We start from the raw sequence: 24,393 nt of genomic DNA, 5'->3' as shown, positions 1-24,393 counted from the left end.
GCAGGTGATCTGAACTCTATCACCTATAACTTTGGTTGTGAGGTGAACTGGGCCTTTTCCACAATTGCTTTGGGGGAGAGAAGTGGGGCTCCTCCATGCACTGTTTTCCAGTCAATTGCAGGTTGTATCATCTTTTTTTCCAGCTAGCCGCCCATCAGCTTTCTACTGTATATCACTTAACTGCATTAGGGTTGTAGGTGAGTTGTTATTTCATTCTAGCTGAATTTTGGTGACAGAAGCGGGGTGGGGGGGCTTCCCTGGACTGGGCATCATATATCGTGGAGATTAATGCTGTCAAAATACATTAGTTTACATCTATTTATATCCATCTCGATCCACAAGACTATCCACTCACATCTACATTATACTATACATTCATCCCGCTTATCACAGCTGACTTTAGGTCAAAGAAGCGGATCAACACTGTACCGATAATCATTCAATCACAAGGCCCATATATCCAATTTTTTTCTTTCTTTATTTTTCGAAATAGCACTTGCACTCTGTCCACAGGTGAAGTGGACAGTTTTGCGAATAATTTGTTGGAAAAAATCCTTCTCTTGTGTCCTTGTTGCATGATGAGTTTGTTGAGGAAGAGTTTTCCCACAGACACACTCCAACAGCTTGTTAGAAAAAAATAAATAAAAATAACTCCCAGAGGAGGAGAGTCCATTCCACTTCACCTGCAAGGACTTTGTTTTTCTGAACCAATTTTCATTTTATGCTAATGCCCATTGCGCGTGTGTTGTTTTTCTTCTCCCCCAAGGCGCTTTTGTAATCCAAATTAACTCACGTCATGGCTCAGTGACTACAGCAAAAGAATAGACATGATCCCAATGCTAAATCTGACAATTCCAGCCTGCAGTGCTCTTTCTTTGAGTCCTCCACCAGCCATTTCCTCCTGACTAGCCACCTAAACGGCTTCCAGAAATGAGTGCTACATTTACAATTTACAATAGCCTCTAATGGTCTTTGTATTATTCATCACTAGTCATATGCGGTCATCAGCAGGGCTCCCTTCTGATGGCAGAATGCATGCGTTTTCCTCTGGTGGCAGAGGATGGCTCACTACAATGTCACAGGATCTCTATTACACTATGACATCTCACGTTAGCGCAATTGGCGCTTTTTGCAGTCTCGATCATCCGCGTTAATTACTGCTGCTGTGCTTATTAAATGAACGGTAGGCATATGTAGCTTTTCTGGAAGGATTTTGAATAAAATGACATTCATTACAATTTTGCAACGAGATACTATACTATACTATACTATACTATACTATACTATACTATACTATACTATACTATACTATACTATACTATACATGTGGCAATATATGTGGTTTTCATGCAAGTGCGCATGCGCTCGTCTGGACCTAAACTTTATTTAGCCAAGGCACATTTTGCTCTTGATAAATATGTGCAACGGATGATTGTACCTTGTTTAGTGGCTGACTTTACACATTCATTTTACACACTCAGTGACAATCTTAACAAACAACAAACTGAGGGTTCTAACTTAAGAGCACCTTTCTCTTGTCCTGCAACAAAATCATTTATTGTAGAACCAAATGAATCTCGTGAATATGCGGCATGGGATAAAAAGCATACAGCGAAGCCATCAGCCATTCGACGATATGTTAGATCCTGTGGAGTGTGACAACATCTGATACGGGAGTTCCTCTGTGGGCGCCTCAAGTCGTAATCAATTGGGAAGCATGGGAAGTGACCCATTTCCTCCTCGGCTAAATAACACGTGTAGGCTTTCTATAGGTATCACAGTGAATTTATGCGAGTGCGTGTGTGCGTGCGTGTGTGGCTGTGAACATGCCGGAAGGCTCTATCAAATGTGACATTGCGGGCAACCCTCCACAGCCATCAGCGTTGTGACTTTGAGTGACGAAACATCTTAGTCATCTCTGTGACTCGTCACCATTTGAAGCAAGCATGGATGGATGGATGGATGGACAGATAGGTTGATAGATGTTCATAATAACCTTTCTTTTTCCTCACCCACTGAACGTAACAGATGTCTATTATTGTTAAGATGGTTATGAGGGGTGAGGCCTTTATCTGTTCTTAAAAATATACATTGGTGAACTCTTGTTTACCACAGTTCCTCATAAATGAATGTAGTTGACATTTACTTACTCAACTGCTGAAACTATCAGGGTTCTAATGCAGTTAAAATGTTTTTTTTGGGTTGATTGATCTCGTGTGGCAAGACATCGTATTTCCTCCAAAAAGTGCCTCGAGGCATTTATGCACTCACCCACAGAAAGTAGGTGATGTTGATTTGGAGGAAGACCTTTGTTCGTAGTTTTTATGACATGGGATACTAAGAAGGGCCGAGAAGATATGAGATACACTTAGAGAATTTCTAATGGAGGTTCAGACTCAGATCTCTTGACAGTGAGGCAGGCATGCCAACCACTATTTTACTGTGTTGCCCGAATGCTACATGATATTCATTAAAAAGATTATAAGATTCCAGGAGCGGAAACAAAGCCAGCTTTTAAATCTTTTTCTCATCTGGTCACCCTTGACTAAATGCCTTCTAATTATTCTCTCCACCGTCCTCTTCTATTCATATGTTAAGCGCATTTGTGTGTGTGTGTGTGTGTGTGTGTGTGTGTGTGTGTATCCGTGATAAGTGAAAAGTTACAAAGGAACAATTCTGGCAACTCGTTTTTCCACTTTTGCTTGTATTTTGTCAATGGGGAAAAACACCTCATGTGATAAAACAAGTCAAATTGAAACACTTGAAATACAATACAATACATCCTGATTTATATAGCGCTTTTACAACAGCTGTAACAAAGTGCTTAAGAAAACAGTTAACATAAAGTAAAATAATAAACACAACACAATTTTCACCTTTTTTTGCGGCACTGATGAGTTTATTGTGTACATACAAGATTTCGACAGAGCAGCATAGAACCAAATAAAAACAAATGTTTAAAAATACAACATACTATGATCCTGGTGGACTCTAATATTAGTGTGTGCTGTTTTTACGTTTGATTTGTCATTCTTTCTTCATAGGACTAATAATTAACACAAGAATTCCAAGAGGGATCAACACCAGTGTATTTTCCCCAGCACCATGCATGACTACAACTACGCAATCTGCCCTGAAGGCTGTTTGCCAGTCAACTGTGCTTTGCTGGACCTCTCAGAGGAGTGAATCGGGGAGGGGGCGGGGAACCCAGAATGTTCTGCTAATACACTTTGACTCGCAGTCATAATGAAGAGAGCTGCTCATGATGTTGTCTGTTGTGGCTGCAAGCTTGACGTGCGTGTATGTGTGTGTGTGGGAGGGGGGGGGTATATCTATATCCATATCTATATCTGTATATAGATAGCTCTCTCTCTCTCTCTCTCTCTCTCTCTCTCTCTCTCTCTCTCTCTCTCTCTCTCTCTGTCTCTCACTCTCTGTGTATTAAAAAAAATATATCAAACAAGATGGTGACTAACGGAAACAAAGAGCCAGTCGGTCAAGACGAGACAAGCCACTGAGCGGCCTCCTCATCTGCCTCAGAATGTGTGGGTGGCTTAATGTTTTTTATCTCACATAGCTCAGCCTTTCAAATACTTGGCAATATGTCTTGAGGGAAAGTGGAAAGTGGGAATGCTTTGTGTTGAAACATTCTTCCAGTAGTGAACTAGATTTCCATTTCAGGACAGTGGGTCCAACTTCGGTTGGTTTTTACTTTTGATTTTTTTTCAATCCAACTAATTTCTTCACCACGTCCTCATTAAGGGTTGACTGAAGCCTATATCCCCAATCACCTTTGGTGAGAGAAGCACAATCCACCCTGAAGTGGTGGCCAAAAAGTAAAATGCACACGAAATGAACAATTCACTCATTCTGAGTGAGGAGTAGGGCCCCAATTGTTTTGTCCTTTGATTATATGACTGTAGCTCCAAGCCGATATGTGTGCGTCTGCTTGTGCTCACTGTAAGTGACATTTCAGACTTGTGTAATTTGTCACCCATTTAAACTGACGCATTGGCCTTTCGTTGATAAGTGACCTTTTGCGGCTGACCAGATGGAAAATAGCTTGTCAGCAGATTCTGATTAGTTTATCTGTAATTACCTCAGATACTTCCATAGTATAACATGCATTTTAACTTAACCGAGATTGAAACTGAGACATAATTAGTGGTGCAATTCATTGATTAATCTGCAGCTAATCAACTATCAAATCAATCGATAATTAGTTTTGATAATCAATTCATCGTTTAGATGCCGTTTTTAACTTGATGTTGTCCAAATCTCAGCAGTAAATATTCTCCTATTACTGCAGTCCTCTCAGAGAGCAGATTCATTGGCCCTCTTTGGCGGTCAGTGTAAAAATGGCAGCATCCTCAGAATCATTGTAGAAATCAATTCCTTGCACAATTTATCATCATTATAAGATAAGATAAGATATCCTTATCATCTTAAAAACATTTTAACAGCAACCCCCTGACCATGTAGCACAACTATTGGTGGGGGCCACACACGGACACACAGTCGTGGGTGCAAGGCGGTCTCCAATTGCTGACCTCACATGCACGGACAACTCCTAACTTCTGCAAGGGGAGATCTTGCAGTTTACCTGCCAATGTCATTCCCTGACCCAAGCAAGTCTGTTTCTGTTTCTGCAATGTCAAGCAAAGTGCGCACTCTGACTATTTTTTCTGACATCTTTTGAGAAAACCATGAGCTGAATAATCATTTATGTGTGTGTGTGTGGGGGGGGGGGGTCTGCACTCTTCTGCTATATATATACAGTATATATTTTTTGTCTAAAGGGATGGAAATGAAAAACATCCTATTTTAAAATCCAGTTCACGGTTTAATCGACAAAATAATTGACAGATTAATCATGATCATGATTGTTTTGCTCTCAACATAGTAGTGCCTTAAAATACTGTAACGTTCAAAATTTTGTCTCCTTTAAAATGTTATCAAGTATCATGGTGTCTTATATCTTGTCATGTTTCATTTCTAGTCAGACAATATGCAACAACTAAAAATATATTGCGACTATGAATAACATCGAGAGTTCTAGAATGCAACACTTTGAGCACGACAGCAAGCAAGGTCAATAATCTGGCAAGGAGTAGCAGAAGTCTGAATCCTTCAATACAAGGCTAATGATGACCAGGAACAGGTGTGCCGACTGGAGGGAAACGCCCTTCCTTCCAGCTGAGGCAGAAAATTGAACAGGGTCTTCATGTCTCATGTCTCTTCTTTCATTTTTCATATTTCCCGTTTTATGTTTCATATCTCACGTTTCCGGTCTCATGTGTCATCTTTACTGTCTCAAGATTTATGTCTTTCGTGGTTTGGTGGTCCCCGTCTCCTGTTCCATATCTCGTGTTTTAAATTTCTTGAGGTGTCTCTCTTGAATCGGTGATGCAGCAGTGGGGACTAGAAGCATTCATTTTATGGTCGGTATACTGAATACACCCTAAAATGTTTTTGGTTGAACTGCTTTGTAAGGTGCTTAACTGAAATTGTCACAGGTCTCATATTATGTTTTATTTATTTGTCCTTGTAATGCCTTCAATTACAGCAAAAAAAGCAATTCAAATAAGACTGGATCAAGTGCTACGTTCCACCTCCCTGCTCGTTAAACACATTTCTCCAGCTTGAGATTCCTCACTCGCTGTCGTTCTCTTGTTGGCAGCCGCATGCTCTTTAATTGTATAGATTATTCCTCTCACATGGGACTTTATTCCCCAAGAAAATGACTTCAGCAAAATTATGCAGAAAGAATAAAATGAGCAGGCTGTGGTTTCCCGAAACCTCCACTCGAGGGGAAGACAGATCTTCATTAAATCTGGAGGCATTTTAGACATCTAATTCATTTCTGAGAAAGTGTGACACAGATGGTTCTTGTGCCCGACACTTCTTTTCTCTAACATCTCAGTAGTCAAGTTTGAGGATTCATGTTTGGCACTTACTGTTTCGTGGCTTTGGTCATCATGTCACATGTTTCATGTCTGATGTCTAATTCTCTTCACATCAAGCATCTGTATTATTTTATTATATTTTTCCCTTGATTTCCTTTTGTCCTCCTTCCATCTTCCTGAATCTAGTCTTTTACTTCCTGTGGCGGACAGCGGCGATTTTTTTTGGTCCGTGTGGACAATTGACACAGGACTTAGTGTTTATTTGAAACCCTCCATAAAATCAGAATCAGAATCATTTTTATTGACCAAGTATGTAGAACACACAAGGAATTTGACACCGGTCGTACAGGCTACACTAGTATCAATAAGAAGCACCTACGATAAACAAGGACATGACAAATAAGTAAGCAAAGACTTTCTGTAATGTAAGGGTACCATTGTGCAGTAGTAGCAAACCAATGTTAGCCGTGCGAAAATGTGCAGAGTCATCATGCAGAGATATAGTGATCAGTGGTGCGATATAAAACTATGACGGTTGTGCAGTTGGTGCAGATAATCGTTAAGTGACATGTTGCAGGGTCTGTCTGGACCGGAAGAGCTGGATGAAGTGACTTGCGACGGGTAAAGTCTGGGCTTCTTTGCTAGGGCTACTGCCTCCCTGACGCCACCCTGGGTACGTGGAAGTAAATGAATGGATGGATGGATGGATAGATGGATTCATGAATGCGTCAATTGGATACCACTTCCATATTTGCCACACTTCCCTCTCCAAAAGTCAGTTGCGATAGGCTCCAGCTCATCTGTGACAAAGGGTATGCAAAATGGATGGATCTGCGCTGTGTGGAGTGCTGATCTGTCCAGGGTGGACTTTCCTCTCTCACCAAAAGTCACCTTAGGTTACGTAACTGAAGATTCTAAGATTCTGTCTACAGGTGTCCAATGTGAGTATGAAAGTTTCGTTGCCCACATATGCTCTTTGACGGGCTTCTAAGGGATGGATCTTATGCAGATGGATGAAAGTGATTTTCACAGTATGGACTGGGGCTTGATTAACTTTGTAAAGGGAGGGTTTTTGAGATACCGGATCTCATTAGATTGTGCAAGTACAGCTAATGTTGTTGTCAGGGAAAGCCATCCCCTCCCTCTGTCACAAGCATCAAATCCCTTTATGCAACGCGGCAGCTGTAAAGTGGGATGTCATTGTGTTATGCTGCTCCCATTCTATGTCTAACTCATTCAGCTGAGTGGAACAAATGACCTTTTTATTTTAATCGCCCGCCATGCCTGGTGTCACCATTTCTTCAGGAAATTTCATAGATTACTCCCAATCCAATGCAACGCAAAGATTCTGCCTTTATAAAGACAAATACGCAAAATGTTGATGCGGTCGTTTAATAATATGTTTGCTATTGTGCTTGCAAAGCTGGAGAACAGGCGTGTGTAAGTAATGTCCTTCGAGTGGAACCTCGACAGCAGGGCGCTTCCCGCAACTGGAGCAACCAATTGGCTCTTCAGGGAACGGCAGGTCATATTGAAAGGACGGCAAACAGAACCTTTTTGGTTCAGGGAACTTGGGGAAAAGAGAAGATTGATAAGATTAAGTAGCAAACATCCATTGAGAGCTTTTGCTGAATGTTTGCCAGAGTCAATATAAAATCACTCAGTGCCAATAGAAACCAATTTTCTTGGCTTATAGGGATATATTTGATAATGTGATAATGTGATGAGGAAGATTAAAATGTCAGTGGTCATATTTGAGGGGTTAAACTACAAAATAGGGGAAACCTGTTTAGAAAGTAGCACTGCGAACTGTAACCGTAATGATAAACTGCATACAGGGCAGATATTATTACCTTGTTTAATTTGTCATGTCTCATGCCATCAGTGCCATGTTTCATTGTCTCTTGCTTCATGCCATCATGTGTTATGGCTCCTGCCTGATGTCCTGTGCCTCATGATTCCTTGTGTTGAATTTCATATCTCGCGTCTCCTTTTCTCATGCTATGTGTCATGCCGTCGCATCTCCTCGTCTCATGTTTTATACCAGCATGCATGATCATGCCTTCTTTCTCATTTCTGTTTCATGTCGTCGTGTCTCATGCCTTCCAGTCCCATGCGTCCTATCTCATGTTCCGTGTCACGTGTGTTATGTTGTTTCATGTCATTATGTTTCATGTGCTGTATTTCATCTCTCGTTTCAAGTGTCAAGTCATCATTATCTTGTGTCCTGCCATCATGTTTTGTTGTCTCTTGTCATCATGTTTCGTACTGTATGTCAGGTTTCGAGTCTCATGTTCCTTTTAAGAGCAGTTTTTGTATTGGATCTCACAGTATGAGGCCAGTTTCTCTATTTCACTTGTTGTTGATTCTGCTCCTTCTCTTTGGAATTAGTGACTTGGCAAAAGAAAGTGAAACTTAATCCCGTTATGCTCGCTTAAAGTGATGTTCCAAAGTTTTGTGAGACGTACATCGCAAAACAGGCTGAAAAATGTTATGGAAAAGCTCATTCTGGTAACTTATTAAATGTAATGGTGTAGTTGATTCAATTTTGCCGACTTGACTCCAAAATAATTGTCACGTCAACATGAATCAGTGCCAGGCTGGTGGACGCCTTTATTCTAAACAAGACAAATGTCCCTTGACAGATTTGATAAATAAAACCTTTATGTGATTGAAAAGGTTAAATATTACTCTTATTATAATATAAGTCACAAGTGAGACTCAGTTGCCACATGCCGTTTTTCGTGAACTGCGTTGCAGAAGAAAAAAGACAAATGCTGAAAAGCAGTAGATCCCCTCTGTAGTCATACTGCGGGGGATTATTGAGTGTGCGCTTTATCTCAAAGGATGTAATCTTGGCTCAGTGGCTCCCTGGATTGTATGGCCTTTATAGAAAGCAACTCTATATAGTAGATTATGTAACACTGAAAAAGATGGAACAACTGGGGATGCATAGTACATGGCTAATTGATCTACACTGGATGAGTGGCAACAGAATTTTAAAATTTAAAAGCCTATATTTTGGGGATTTTAGTGCTTTACATTAACAATGGGAGAATTTGGTCGTTAACGAAAATTGAAGTCATTATATAGCTTTTCTTCTGGCACTCCTTACTCATGATAATCACTATGGAAGTAGAGAGCCAATGTATCTGTATACTATTACGGTATATACTGCACATCATGTATGCTACTGCATCCATAAATTGCCTTGGTAACCCAATTACTGACTAACTTACAAACTGTCTAACCAAACACACTGACAACTAAATGACTGACCAACTAAAAAAACGGATAAAGCATCTGAAACTGACGGACTGACCGATCAACTGAACTACTAAAAACTGATGAATGGACTAATTTTATAAACAACTGAATGACTGAGTAACTAACTAAATAATGGAAAATGGCTGACTGACCGACTGACTAACCTACTAACCAAACAACTCACCAACCAACCAACCAACCAACCAACCAACCAACCGACTGACTGACTGGATAGGTAACTAGCTTGATAACCTAATTACTGACTAATTTACAAACTGACTAACACACGAACAACTAAATGACCCACCAACGAACAAACAGATAAAACCTCTACAACCAATGGCCTGACCTACCAGGCTAAGCTTTCCTCCAGCCGAAAGCATGCATATTAAACCGCTTTAAGATGAAAAAAAAAAACAGACTACCCGAAAAAAATCACATTTTGTTTGTTTGAATTGATTTTATATATTTGGTATCCAAAAGTATCCAAGTTAGATTACTTTAATAATATAGTACTTGGATTACAGGACTAACCACATTTTTTAACAGGTACCTAGTAACTAAGTCATCTGAATACATTTTTAAAGTAACTACATAACCATGGTTATGTAGCAAATTAAACAAACCATCACTTACTGGAGCTTCACTGCTTAGTTCTTGGAGATTAAAAGGAGTGATCAAAATATGGGGAAACAAAATGTACTGGTTGAAACAAAATGGATGAACATATACAGTATCTATTTTCAATTTTTCATATGAGTGCTTTAATGGGCTTTAGACTGACAAAGGACTCAATTTTTGTTGCTTTCGACACCTCAGCTATGCCATTTGTTTAGCTGAATGCATTTCTCCTCCTTGCAACAATATTTGCCCTACTCGCTTGACTTGGCTCAGCAAGTCGTCGAATGCTGCCTTTAATGGCTTCACCTCCAGCCACTTGCTCTGTGTGGACCCGATATTTGCAGCAACAAAGGAAAAAAGACACAAGCACAGCGTGATAATACATGTGTGTGTAGATGCCAGGGATACATCCTCCATAAAGCAAGTCAGTGGCAATATATACTGGCAGCTTTTATAGAAACATCTTTTGATGATGGCTGATGATGGGGGGGGGACCTTTGCTTTGTGAAATGTAACAAAAATGGTGTGTCATTCTTTTATAGGGGAGGTGCTTTGTGTTTGACCAGGTGTTCCCCACAAATGCCACCCAGGAGCAGGTCTACAACACTTGTGCCAAGCACATTGTGAAAGGTGAGTTCCCAGAACTAAAATGTTGCTTTCTTCTACTCTGGAACGGCTTAACCGCAAGGACCTTGATTTGGAAAAAATCTGAGCGGTTTGAAGAGCGATGCACCCGACTGACATGGGTCAATACACAATGACAAAAGTGGGCACATCAGTCGGTCAGTCATCCTACTGTTATTTTTTTAGGCAGGTCCAGTCAGTTACCATCGGCGACAATCAATTAGTGTTGAGAACATACTATGACTGGTGAAATACAAAACATACGGGACAATGTCATTGCTGTCTGTGAGACCGAAAGGTATACCACAGACTGCTGTGGTATACCTTTCGGCTCAACCTTTTTTGACCGAAGATCTACTTTTCAAGCCAACCAACCTTTGCGATCGACCCTTAGCGCACGTACAGGAATACACACACGAATGCGTGCGCATTCATTTTATTTATCCATTTGTGTTCATATTGTATTTAATTGAAAGATGTTTGTTGTTTTTTTTATTTTTTTTCTCTGTCTCCTTTCTTCTTTCTACATACATTCTTGCTGCTGGAGGCTGTAAATTTCCCCAGTGTGAGACGAATAAAGGATATCTTATCTTTCATGTAAACAAGCGCATGTGCATGCACACACGCATGCCATGATGAGCAAAAGCCATAACGGCCCCTAACATGACCGCAACAGAAAAATAAATGAGATACAAGAGTTTTTGAAAAGAAAATCACTGCCTACCTTTGTGACAGACCTGATGCGCAGGCACGAGACAAACTTTTGCAGCGTGTAAAATACATGAACAACAATCAATGCTCACGTGGACTGTTTTAAAATGCTTCTCCTGGCGCTCCACATTCCCATTCTTTGCCAGTGCCATTGGTGAATTGCAGATGAAACAAACTGAATGAGAATAATAATTTTTTAAAAAGATATACCGCAACCGCTCTGATTGCAAGCTGCAAATGTGAACTGCTGACTGCTGACAACTTCTGGTGATGAAGACCACATCCATTTTTATTATATATATATATATATATTTTTTAAATCAATACTTTTTTGTGAAACTGAAAGGATGACACACATTTTTTTTCCCATTTCCCCCTATACCCCTTGTGATCGACTTGGGACCAGTCCGTGGGCTACCGCTCGATTGCGATCGACTGGTTGGGCACCATTGGTATACAACATAGTTTTGTCTTGTATTTTTTCAAAACTTGAGTCTGCTTGTGCTGCGCCTGCGTGTGACAAGTACATTCTCAACGCCAATTAGTTGTCGCCCAAGTTGACTGACTGGCCTATATAATATATACTGACCTATATAATGATGAAAGTATGATTGACGGACTGACATGCCCGCCTCTTAATCCAAATGACTTTTTGCCGTATTCTCGATGGGCTATATAAAACCCACCGTGCATGAAAAGTGAGCGGTGATGTTTTGTTTCCAATTCGTCACTCAGTTGGTTTGTTAGTTAGCAACGGTAGGCATTTGACAAAATGTTGCCGGTCTGTCATTTGTCAATCATCAGTGGTCTCTGTATCCGTCCGTCCTCCTCAGTGTGACATTTTACAGCTCTTTGGTGCATACCGCCACCTACTGTACAGGAAGTGCAAGGCGTTTTCATAAATACTCAAGGGAAGATCCACTTAATCAGATGTGAAGTTTAACATTGTAGCTCCTCCCTCAATTGACGATTTGGAGTTGAAAGATCTTTGCAGAGTAACCATTCGTTTTCCTCAATTTCATGAGTGCCTACAGGACTGCAGTGGACCAAGATAGTTTTGTCATGTTGTTAAATTTAGCAATTAAACAAGGAATGTTAACAACATTATGGCTGCTCTGCCTTAGCAGAGTTCTTAGCAGAGTCCATTCACTGGCTATGGCAATAAGCTGCTTTTTCCAACTAGATGTGAGAAAAACAATTCCAGTGACACGCACGTTTCCAAAAGCACACGGCGTGGCTCACAGTCAGCTATTATCCGTGACAGTCTTTCGTCTGCCACCTTCCCTCAAAAACCTGCATCTATTATTTTCCAACTTCAGCCTCACATTTTTGTGCCACGTTTGCATCAAGTGGGACACTTGAACAGACAGCGCGAGGAAAGGCCTGAATTGTCAAGTTACATTAATTCTACGGCGTTTCGAGGCAGATATAACGAAGAGGCAAACATGACTTGAGCATAAAATCAGAAAACCTGAGAGAAAGGATTGAGCGCACTGTAGCGCCTGATAAGTGACAACCATGTGAGCTCTTTGCATTTCTTTCATATTAGGGTCTTGTTTATATAATATCCACTTGACTGAGTGAGTCTGTCTTATAATTTATATATATGTATAAAGCATACACACATACACACATCACATTTTCCACATTTTTCAAACATGATTCTATTGTAACAAGTTGTAAAGAGCATACTGAGCTAAGTAATACAATGTACAACAACTGTGCCAGGCTTTCAGCATCAAGGTGCAGTAATTTCCATCTAATAAACTGCCTTTGTAAAGTACCGTAATCCGGAAGCTCTCACCAACCCTTCTAGCAGCTAGCAGGGTCGCCGCTGAACAATGGCATCAGCCGCCGTAGAATGCTGTGTCAGCGTAATGAAGTCCTATTTTAGCACCCTTAATCAGCGATTGACCATTATTTCAGGACGCAGTTGTGTTGTTAAAAGTCAGTCGTAAGTCGCAACAGTTTGTGATGGCAATGGTTCAAGAGTCTGGAAAAGGAGTCATGTCAGCCGTTGTGACAGGCTACCGGGAACAACTAAAAATAAAAGATTCGCTCAGGATTGATGTCTGTGTATCATTCGGTTGGGTATGGTTGATTTTGAAGTTGGTCTAATTATCGTTTTGGCAGCGTGACACAGAATATTGTTGCTGTGGGGCAACGGCACTGCGGCACTAGTTAACATCTAAATTTTGCATCATATTAACATAATACTTCACCTAATTTACTGGGGGATCATTTTTGGGGGAGATTTTAGCTTTTTTATTTGTTTTTGGGTTGGGTTTTTTTCACCGGTTCTCTCCTTTCTCCCACTTCTCCCAGATGTACTGGGCGGATACAACGGAACCATCTTCGCCTACGGACAGACGGCCTCAGGAAAGACTCACACTATGGAGGTACAGTCGGAGCTCATCAATAATTTCAAAGTGACATCCCTCAGGCCCCCCCCCCCCCCCCCCCCCCCCACACACACACACTCCATTTGACCTCTTCTTCACTCGCACCTCATCTCTTACAGGGAAACCTTCATGACCCCCAGGGGATGGGCATCATCCCCAGGATCGCGGAAGACATTTTTGAGCACATATTTGCAATGGACGAGAACCTGGAATTCCACATTAAGGTCGGTTTCGACTCCGACCGTTCTCGCTTTGTCACACAGACAGTACAATATGTGCTCGGACCTGTGATGTAATAATCCGGCTGTAGGCTAAGCAGCCAAGCATCAATAAATCACCATGTTTAGAGTGCACTAATCCCCCAGTATTTGTTACGCTGCAGGATAAGGCTGTGGGAGAACAGATGAATCCAATCTCAATGTGCATGTATCACTTGCAAATGTTTTTTTTTTGTACTTGCAGGTATCATACTTTGAGATCTACATGGATAAGATTCGGGACCTGCTAGATGGTGCGTGGTTTTGTTCTGACTCTTGCCATCATAAAGCCTTTATGAACTGTACAAGCAGGATAAGAATTGAAGTTAACCATTCAGCCATCCATTTTCTATCCTTTCTACGTTATTCTCATTACAAATTGAATTGAAATTGTAGGTGAGCTTCTTCCCAAGCTGTCATTGTCCTCCAGTTTCCCAAAACATGTTCGATTCTCTGAATTGTCCAAGGGTTTACATGTCACTACGATGAGTCGGCTGACATTGAAGATCCTAAATAGACTGTCAAAGTGAACATGTTGGTTGTTTGTCTTTACGTACCCTGTGACTGACCGGCGACCAATCCACGTGTAAGATAAGATAAGAAACCCATTATTAGTCTCGCAATGGAGAAATTCCCAATTCGCAGCAGCAAAGTTATGAAAGGAAGAAGTAGAACAACAAAATATAGGAGCTGCTGGAAAGGCAGCCACTCTCGCGGCGCCATTTTGAAGTCAAAATAACCAAAAAAAACACAACACAACACATAGGACACAGACAGTCGTGCGATCTTCACCAATTTTCTGCATACACTTTGTTGTCTGAAGCAGTTATGGATGAAAGAGGAGAGGATCAAAGTGTCCTTTCACCAGTGGATCAGAGGTGTACCTCGCTTCTTCTGCCAAAAGTCATTCTGCCCACAATCTTAATCAGGATAAGTGTTGTAATAAATGGATGAATGGATAGATGGATGAATGGATGGAATTTCAAGGTATCACTGCACTTCATTTCCATCCGATGGAGGCCCAAACAGACAAGAATTGGTGACAGAGAGCCCAATCAGTATGCCGAGGAGCAGATCAGTACCATTTTAAATGAAGTGGCACCCAAATGATGGATTTACAAGCATCACGCAAACACAGGCTGTTGCGAGCATCATTGTGTGGTGAAATTTAATTACGAGTGAGGAATGTGAGCCAGGAATGTGTGGAAATGAGAACAGCGACTCCACTTAACCTCCTGTGATTTGCCTCCAACAAAAAAGTTAATAAGGAGAGCCACACTCCCACGGACAACACCGCACTCTGACTCAAGCTTAGGGTGAGGCGGCACAGAGCAAACGTCAACCACAATGGCAGACGGATTGTTCGATTAACACGATGGGCCTTCAATTACTGTTTGTATATCTGTCCCTAATATTTTGTCCGCTCTGGGTACTCGTCAAACAATACAAGCTAGAGGAATGCGAAGCGGTGACCTTGCACTCTCTCGCTCCACTTCTCTGCAGTGAACAAAACTAATCTGTCAGTGCACGAAGACAAATACAGAGTCCCTTATGTGAAGGTGAGTCATCCTCCACTCAGTCAATTGTGGATTTGATTTCATCACCCCTTCATCTGTACAATACTGTCTTGTTCAAAAGTAATATTCTCATGTATTGGGCCTAAAAAAAAAAGCTTATTTTAAAAATTTGTGACGCTCACTGCCTTCGAGTTGTCTGCAGTGAGTGAAAAACATGCATGATCAGAATCAGATCACGTCATTTGGCCATTGAAAAGGATTATAATAATTTTGCCATAATTTGTGTCAGGTCATTGAAAAACAGGCTCGATTTGGTTGAGGTGAGACTCCTGAGGAATATTTATTTATTATTTATTTTATTTGACTTCAAAATAGGTTCAGTTGTTGTTCTTATGCCTTTACTCTTTCGTAAGTGTCTATTTGAGACGTCAATTTATACTCCACTTGTTTGACTTCAAAAAGTCTTACATTGATGTTCTGAGAGTCCTGCTGTTGTTTTACATTTTTGAGAACATCAGCAATTTGATTCAACTTGGGCAAATGGATAATATTCCACTTCTGTGCTTTCAAGAAGGACTCACTGTTTATTTGTGGCTCTTTCTGCCTTCACTTGTGACTTCAGTTGAGTGGAAAGCATGCTGTTAGAAGTTTGACTTAGATCAGGCCACTGGCCTAGTCATGGAAGAACATTCTCCTGTTTTCCATTCAAGAAGTCTTCAACTGTTGCCTTCACTTGTGTCTTAAATCAATGAAAAGCATGACTTGGCCATTGAAGAGTATTCAATTAGGCTCTGAAATGTCTTCAGTTGTCACTTGTTTGTTGATTTTACTACCTCCGCCCGTGTCTTGAGGAAGTAAAAAGCTTTCTTCATTTGACTTCAAAACTTGTTGCTCACTTGAGGGTATTGATGCCTTCTCTATTTGCCCCCAATACATAAAAACATGACCTGTTTTACCTTCGTCTTAAGCACGAAGCATACTGTATTGAATTACGACCAGACTGACTTGGCCAATGAAGAATATTCAATTTCTTTGCATTCCAAAAATGTTTTGGAATTGCAAACTTTTGCATCACGCATGATTTATTTCCATGCGCGTGTTTTCTTATGAACCCATACTTGCGTATGACTTTCTTCCCCCAAAGGGTTGCACCGAACGCTTTGTCACCAGTCCAGATGAGGTCATGGACGTGATAGACGAGGGAAATGTCAACCGCCACATCGCCGTCACGAGTGAGTTCGTTATACTTCTCCCGTTACATGCAGTAAATGTTGAATCAAAGCCGTGAAATGATGCGGCGGCCAATTCGTATTGTTCCTCAGACATGAACGAGCACAGTTCGCGAAGTCACAGCATCTTCCTGATCAACATCAAACAGGAGAACGTGGAGACGGAGCAGAAGCTCAGCGGGAAGCTTTACCTGGTGGACCTGGCTGGGAGTGAGAAGGTACGAAGTGTGGACATCAGTTAACCATCCATAAAGGGGATCGGTGTGAAATGGGAGGAATAACTATTTTATTCCATGATGAATTTGTCACTGTGCTCACTTCTAATGAAATTAAAACTTGTTATTTTTCCTCATGAAAAAAAGTGCTTGAAACACATGCAAAAAAAAAAGTTTGCACTTAATAGATATAAGAAACACTTGTTGACAAGCACAATCAAGAGATGTTTCTTGTAGATCATCACCAGGTTCACACAAAGCTCATGAAAGATTTTGGACAGAAACTCTCCAAAGTTTCTTGACTGACGGTTGGGAATGCCAAGTTTCAGCTTCAACAAGGATTTTTTTTCCATCTGGTTGAGGTCTACAAATTGTTGAGATCCCTCCATGACCTGAATCTGCTTATTCTTGAGCTACAGTCCTAGCACTCTCCTTTGGATCACTGTCATGCTGGGAGATCCATGCGTGATCCATCTTGCGTGTTCTTGGGAGGTTTTCATCCAAGATTTTGCACTAAATGGCTCTTTTCATTATCCTCATTGGAGACGGACAGCCCCAAAACACCATATTTCCACCTCCATGCTTTAGTTATGGTGTTATTAAGGTCATAGTCTTTTTTTTTTTTTTGGCTCGAGTTGATACGAGAGTGTTCAATTTTGGTCTCATCTGACCACAGCACAATCTGGCAAATTTAAAGGCAGGCCTCTACTGTACATGTGCCTTCTATGTTAGCAGCTGAAATCAAAATTGCCTTCAAATTCAAGTCTTGCTGTGTACTTTGAGGCTTTCTCATGATCACCCTCAGTCTACAAGGCTGGACGATCTTGCACAAAGTTTCAGACAAAAGGGCAGCTCATGCTTTTTGTGTGCTTTTCTCTTGAGAATAATGGCCTCCATAGTTTTTCACCGTTCAGTCTTTTGTTGATATTTTGTAAGCCATTGCAACCTTGTGCATGTCCCTGGCATCTTTTGACATTTTTTAATCTTGCTCGTGGCGGTATAGAGATTGGAACACCAAAAAGATGGATTCCTCAAACACATGTGCTTTCTATACATGACCAGTTAAACCACATGGACACAAACTAATCTGTGGGACCCGGAATTTTGAATTAGTTGTCAGGGAGCAATTCACTAAAATGTACCCCATTTTATGACATTCACACCGCATGTCTTTTACCATAATCAATAAACAGCCATCAGAATTAATAAGTGAGCAGACTTGAAAATTCAGCAGGGGCCAGTGAATAATTTCTCATTTTAAATCGCTTGCTATTTGAAATGACTCACTCCTTTGCAAGATGTTGCCTCGGTTGCAATTGAGGTCACTTTGCCTGCTCTGGCATGAATACACAGACAAACAACATCTCTGAACTTCAACCTCCAAAAAGCCAACACTTTGCAGCGGCACTGTCAAAAGGATTCCGAGCGACATTTCTTCTTTGCCCACACATATACACCCGCACTGAATGGGCGGGAGGGGGTGGGGGGTGCGGCTGCTAATGCCTCCCTGTGATGCAATGTCATGTTCAGTATTTTAGCAATCCAATCGGTTTCTCTGTTGGAGACAAAGAGAATCCTTTTTGGAGGGGAATTTGATTATATTTCAAGGCCTAAAAAAAGAAACACTCCTTTCTGCTCAGAAAGTATTCATAAGAAAGTAGAATGCTAAATACGCCCCGATATGCTGTAAGAAACGGGCGCTGATACTGCACCTTTAGCTTGCCTCTGGGAATGAATGAGCAAGTAGCTCTTTTCATCAAATGTAAATATTAATTAATTGGGCTGCCTTTACAGGAAGCTCTGCTGATCTACCCCCTTTTCTGGCAAAAAAAAGCTTCTCATTAATCTGTGTACTATGTGGCATAATGAGACGTTTCATTCTCAATTAAAGATAAAGAAAAAGAAAATATCTTGCAGAAACACTTAAAAGCTGCTTGTTATTGTGGTGCTGAATGTTTGGTGGACAATTAACCGTTTTGTTGCAGCACCAGATTCCTTAGTTATTACCGGAAAAAGAGCAAAGGCCTTATAATTACTTTTGTCTGAAATAGATATGAAACTATGCAACCCATGAAAATCAAAATTAAACAGAGAAAACCTAACTTCCCTACTTTTTATTAATACAGATTTTATGTCTATGTGTGTTTATATTTGACGTCAAATATCTCTTTTTGTGTCAGGTCAGCAAGACGGGTGCCGAGGGAGCCGTACTGGATGAGGCCAAGAACATCAACAAGTCTTTGTCGGCCCTCGGCAATGTTATCTCGGCTTTGGCTGACGGAACGGTACGGCTGGAGAACTCTTCTTTACCATTAAAAATATATAAAGGGGGCTACTTCTTGTTTGAATTGTTAGAATAATATTTATTTTGCCCCACGTGGTTCAACACCCTTACAGTGAAGACCATGCAGGGCGTCCATTTTGACTCAAGTTGAAGTTACTCAAATATGGTACGTTCTTACTTCCCTGAAAACAGTTTCCATTTCATAGGGATGCATTATAGGCTTGTACCGTACATGTATATGGTAATAATTACACATTTTGCTTTTCTTTGAGGTTTTCTGCTGCGCTGATAGTTGTCAAGTAATCGCACTCACCTTCAAAGCACTAAGCAGCCAAATCAAAACAACAGCAAAAAAAATCGCCATAACACAAAATACGAAAAATAAACCCGTGATTCTCAAATTGTGGCACAATGATACTAAATAAAGAAATAATATTTCACTGAATGAAATGTCCAAGCAATGCAAAATTCTACAGCGGCTTAAATTTTTTTTCAAATCTAGTTTCGTATATTTGTTTACGGCAGTTCAGTTGTATTTAACTTTTAAAAACAACACATTTGCGTCATTTAGACTTTTTTTAACATTTATTTAAATGTCCTCCATAATTAGTGTAAACTTTGGTGAAGATGTGTTAAAAAATTAATAAAGGAAAATCCAATACATCCAATGTAATTAATTCAAGTGCATTTACTAATCAGGGGAACAAATACATTCAGAAGTAATTGTTTTATATTAGTGCATTTGTGCCACAATTATTAGAAGGCCTGATGTTAATACTTTGTACGCGCAAACCTCTTTTGTAAAAAAAAAACAAACAGCATCTAATCTTCACCAAGAATGTTTCACATGTTGGGAAAATATAGAAAAAGGAATCTTCCACCATTCCTCTTTGCACAACCTCCCTATAAGTCATTCAGCGACCTTGGTCCTCTCCTCTGCACTCTCCTCTTAAGCTCACTCCACAAGTTTGCAGTGGGGTTGAAGTGTGAGGACTGAGACGGCCATTGAAGGAGCTTAATTCTACGTCTGCTGAACCATTTCTACAATTTTCCGCATGAAAGTGTGTTTCGGCAATAAAATGAATTAATATGAAGGATTTTAACAAATCTTAACCAGGGATGCCAATATTGTTATCTTTTATGTGCAATATAATTTAATCAATGCTTTTACAATATTTAAGCACGATGGTCGACTGGTTAGCACGTCCGCCTCACAGGACAGATGTGCAGGTTTCAATTCCGGCTCCAGCCTTGCCTTGTGGGGTTTACATGTTTTGCATGGGGTTGCTCTGGTTTCCCGCCACAGTCCAAAAACCAGCATGGCAAAAGTGCAGTCTATCGACAGCTGTCTATTCTTAAGTAGCAATCATTCTCAACTCAAGTAGCATTCTCAACTACCGTATTCAAGATTACACTCTCCATTGACTTATCTGTTGCTTTATTGCCTTCTCATTTAAACGCATAACCGACCTTGCGTTTCATTACAATTTGTGCCGCTATTGGTGAGCTAAACTGTTGAGCAAACTTAACTTGCAGAGCTTCACGCAGCTGGCTTACCTGCATTGTATATGTTGTGTCTCTTATCTCCCAGTTTCAAACCTTGCGTGTTGCTCTCGTCTTTTTCCTGGTTTCATTCAAACGTTAATCCTTGAATGCAAATGTATTCATCTTTGGTAACACTTGCTCAATTAGTCAGCCTAGTGGTGGCGCTCATTGCTGACATGACACAAAAAAACAGTTTTTTTTTCAAAAACAAAAGGGACATTGTATTTAAAAATATATATTTTAAATGTAAACAGAATGACGTGATAAGTCTTGAGTTCAAGTCAAATTCAAGTATAATCTTTCATTAGTTGTTGCCCAGAAAGTTGCATGTCAAAAGATTTATGACTTTCGTCTGTTCGAGTCCAAGTCAAATGACACGAGTCCCCCATAACTGCCGCGCACCACTAAACAAAAATGTTTTAAATTGTTCTGCCTCTCACTATATGTTGCTGGCATCGATAAATAAACCAAGACTCAGCATTTTTCATGGTCAAAATGTGCTATTTTTGAAGCATTTCAGGCACATTTCACAAACAGATGTAACAATTCTAGTTAAAAGAAAGCCCATACCATTTAGAAAAAGTAAAATACGGTGTCAAAAAATGGAAAAAAATGTATCCAAAATGTGCCTTTGGATCTCTTAAATGGAATCCTCTCTATTCATTCCCTCCCATCTTTGCAGAAGTCCCACGTGCCATACCGCGACAGCAAAATGACACGCATTTTACAGGATTCCCTGGGGGGCAACTGTCGCACCACCATGTTCATCTGCTGCTCGCCCTCCAGCTACAACGATGTCGAGACCAGGTCCACGCTCATGTTTGGCCAAAGGTAACAAACAACAACCAGCAGGCCTGCCGCTTCTCGCTTGGCCGCCCATTTGACATGCTGCTCGCATGCGATTGCCTCCAAAGCTTTTGGAATAGCTGATAATCGGAACGTGGCCCAGGTTGTTAGGAGAGCATCTCGCTCTTTATCCAGCCTGTTGTAAGAGTACTCTTCCTGTGACATTGAGGAAATTGTGCAGCCTTTCAGACTCTGAAAAGTTCTAAATGTGATTGTGCTAGCTTTATACAATACGTAAAGCAGCAATAAGTGACGATGACAACAGTTCAGCTTACCCTATGGGTGTGTGGAAGAAAATCTACTGTAGTTGCCAAGTTAAATTCACATGAAATGAGAGGAAGTAACAATGTGCAAGTCATTAGTTAATCCCAAGTAAAAAGGGGAGATTGTAATCAAAAGAAATACCTTTGTCATATTTGTTAGTCAAGTCATTCATTGAAAAATATAAACTGTGGAAAAAAAACTCACACTAATCTCTGGGCGCATTTTGTTTTTCTGATTTGATATACAAAAGCTCATCGCACCCAGTGCGAAATAACGGCTTGAGGTATCAATTATTTGGCACACACTTTGGCTCACTCATCGCAGGGACACTCCTGCGGCCTAGTGCTGACCCATTACCTTTTTACCTCAGAAAAGCATCTTCTCCGTATTAGTGTCAACACTAAGAGCTGTATTTTGACAGACAGCGCACATGCGTTTGGATATAAAAACTGTCACATCTTGATTTTTGTGCTGTAAGATTAGTTTAGCATTTTAGGAAATTTGGCAGACTGCTGCACCATGCTGGGCATTCCGGTTGACTGAGGGTGTTTTCTTTGCCAAGCCATCGGCGCATCTGAGCAATTTGGTGGCTGAAAGTAGACTAAACTTCGACCAGCTATAAGCAGGTCTAAGTTGTGGCGCAGGTTGTGGCATGCGATTTTGACGGATTTGAGCGAGGAGCAGGGAGACAGATTCTGTGTGGTCGTTGTCATTGTATTTCATTCATTTCATTCATGGACAAACTGTGTAGGCGGTCTCCTAGTTGATACTTGGCAGCAGCCAACTTTAAAGAGATCTTCCAGTTCCTTATAAATGTACATTGGGCATGTCAATCTCCTGCATGGACACCAGCAAGTGCGTTTCTGCTTCCGCCATGAGATCATGTGCCTCTACTGCACTGAGTTTAAACGGAAGGAGAGTAGCCGCTTCCTTTGGCCTGTAGTCAATTTGACTGTGTTCACTCCCACAACGACACACACGCCCATTTTTATCCACAAAACACCCAAAAAAAGAAAAGTTCATCCATGCTCGGTTAGACTGCACTTTGCGCTAGAGTTGCACAAGGCATGAAAATATAACCTCAATGTTATTGGTTAGAAATATTTTTGTTTGACTGTGATAAGTCAAGTCAGCCTGTGAATGTGTGACAAATGACTAACGACTCACAAGTAAATCCTTCTGTCTGTAATTGGTCGTTTTCCTCGGGTGCAGTGGTTTCTTGTACCATCAATTTGTCACAATTTGATGATGGCCAATAACTTCAGAGACCCAACTATTTGTATACAAACATTAAAAAGTCAATATTCCATAATAATTAGGCTTTATCTGCTAGTGTCTCCTATTCTCGCCCCTATTAAGTAGTTGTTTATGAATCTTGTTGAATCTTGTTAAACATTCTCACAGCCAACTTTTTTTTTTTTTTTGTTCTCGGCATGCACCGTCAAACACGGCGGGCAGAAAGCCAATTTGCCTGCTAATTAATGCCAAGCTAGCTCATTTTAATTGAACAGCTCAAGCTGGAATAGCTTTTGTCTTTTGTTTTCCTCTGATCTTCTATTCTCCCCCCACTCCATCCCCTTTCCCCCTGATATATTTTTTATACACCATCTATCCATTTAATTAGGGCAAAAACCATCCGAAACACTGTGACAGTGAACCTTGAGCTCACAGCCGAGCAGTGGAAGAGGAAGTACGAGAAGGAGAAGGAGAAGAACAGGTCACTGAAAGAGACCGTGCACAGACTCGAGGCTGAGTTGAGCTGCTGGAGGAATGGTAATACTTGACTCATTTAACATAAAAAGCATCACATTTCTCCTCTAATGTTAAGGAATGGAAAATGTGTGCCCATTCAATAATGTACAATGAAATAGTTCTTTTCACATCATGTTCTCTAGGGATCATCTTGGCCATGACACTGGTTAATATATGGAAAAACATACTGCACTGTTAAAACTGCTGTGTAAACCAAATTGGATGAAATAGCTAAGCCAGGGCTGGGTCCGAGAGAGATTAGGCCACTGTTGGGTTGTTTATACTACATTGGGTTGAGCATTTCACTCAACACATCAGACAAGATTTTGATCCAAGAACAGGGCAAAACTACCCATATTGACGAGTTCAGCATTGTGAGAAATGGTTTCCGGAGTCACTGTGGTAGAAACATTTTGCTCCCAAGATTTTCTGAGAAGAAGCAACTTAACACAGCAAATCCCTCGCATGATATGTTTGGCTCTTCAGACTGACCAAACTTCAATCCAATCTTCAACCCAATCTGCCGTGGCAAAACAAATAGCTCCACTTTTAGTAAAACTAACCCAATAGGCTCAAAAACCACAGCTATCAAGCAAGCGAGTTAGGAAAATAATTCTGCAATTTTTTTTGTGTGTACCTGTAATATTATGTTGTAATAATGGAAGAAAAGATGCAGCCTCACTTTTTGGTTCTCCACTAATCACCAGCTGTTTTCTCTGCGGGACCTACAAAACTTTGGAACATGAAATCAACTGATCTTTCAAGTGATCCATAGGTATCGCTTGTAATACCTACTCATTCCCTTGCTCGTTATTCTGTTCTTTAATCCAAATTTAATGTCAAACTCTGCCCACATTACATCACAAATACAAAAAATAAAATTAGCAGCGCCCAGAAGCCGATAGAAGAGCTAAGTCAAGTCGCCTACACCAGAATGAGGAACAGAATTTGTG

At 40.6% G+C, this 24,393-nt stretch overlaps 1 protein-coding gene across 1 annotated transcript in view; it reads left to right on the top strand.

Annotated features, from left to right (window-relative positions):
- kif5ab (kinesin family member 5A, b) overlaps positions 1-24,393 on the top strand; it is a 113,953-nt gene that overhangs the window by 14,013 nt on the left and 75,547 nt on the right. Inside the window, exons 2-11 of the mRNA XM_052077271.1 lie at positions 10,337-10,424; positions 13,455-13,528; positions 13,651-13,755; positions 13,994-14,042; positions 15,292-15,347; positions 16,450-16,537; positions 16,628-16,752; positions 18,930-19,034; positions 21,261-21,409; positions 23,313-23,461. Coding sequence (XP_051933231.1) covers positions 10,337-10,424; positions 13,455-13,528; positions 13,651-13,755; positions 13,994-14,042; positions 15,292-15,347; positions 16,450-16,537; positions 16,628-16,752; positions 18,930-19,034; positions 21,261-21,409; positions 23,313-23,461 — 988 coding nt within the window. The remainder of the gene's footprint in view (positions 1-10,336; positions 10,425-13,454; positions 13,529-13,650; positions 13,756-13,993; positions 14,043-15,291; positions 15,348-16,449; positions 16,538-16,627; positions 16,753-18,929; positions 19,035-21,260; positions 21,410-23,312; positions 23,462-24,393) is intronic.

The sequence above is a fragment of the Hippocampus zosterae genome, chromosome 9 (genome assembly GCF_025434085.1).
Source record: "Hippocampus zosterae strain Florida chromosome 9, ASM2543408v3, whole genome shotgun sequence".
Classification (NCBI taxonomy): Eukaryota; Metazoa; Chordata; class Actinopteri; order Syngnathiformes; family Syngnathidae; genus Hippocampus; species Hippocampus zosterae.
Note: the sequence above shows the minus strand (reverse complement) of the source record. Positions and strands in the feature narration are given on the sequence as shown.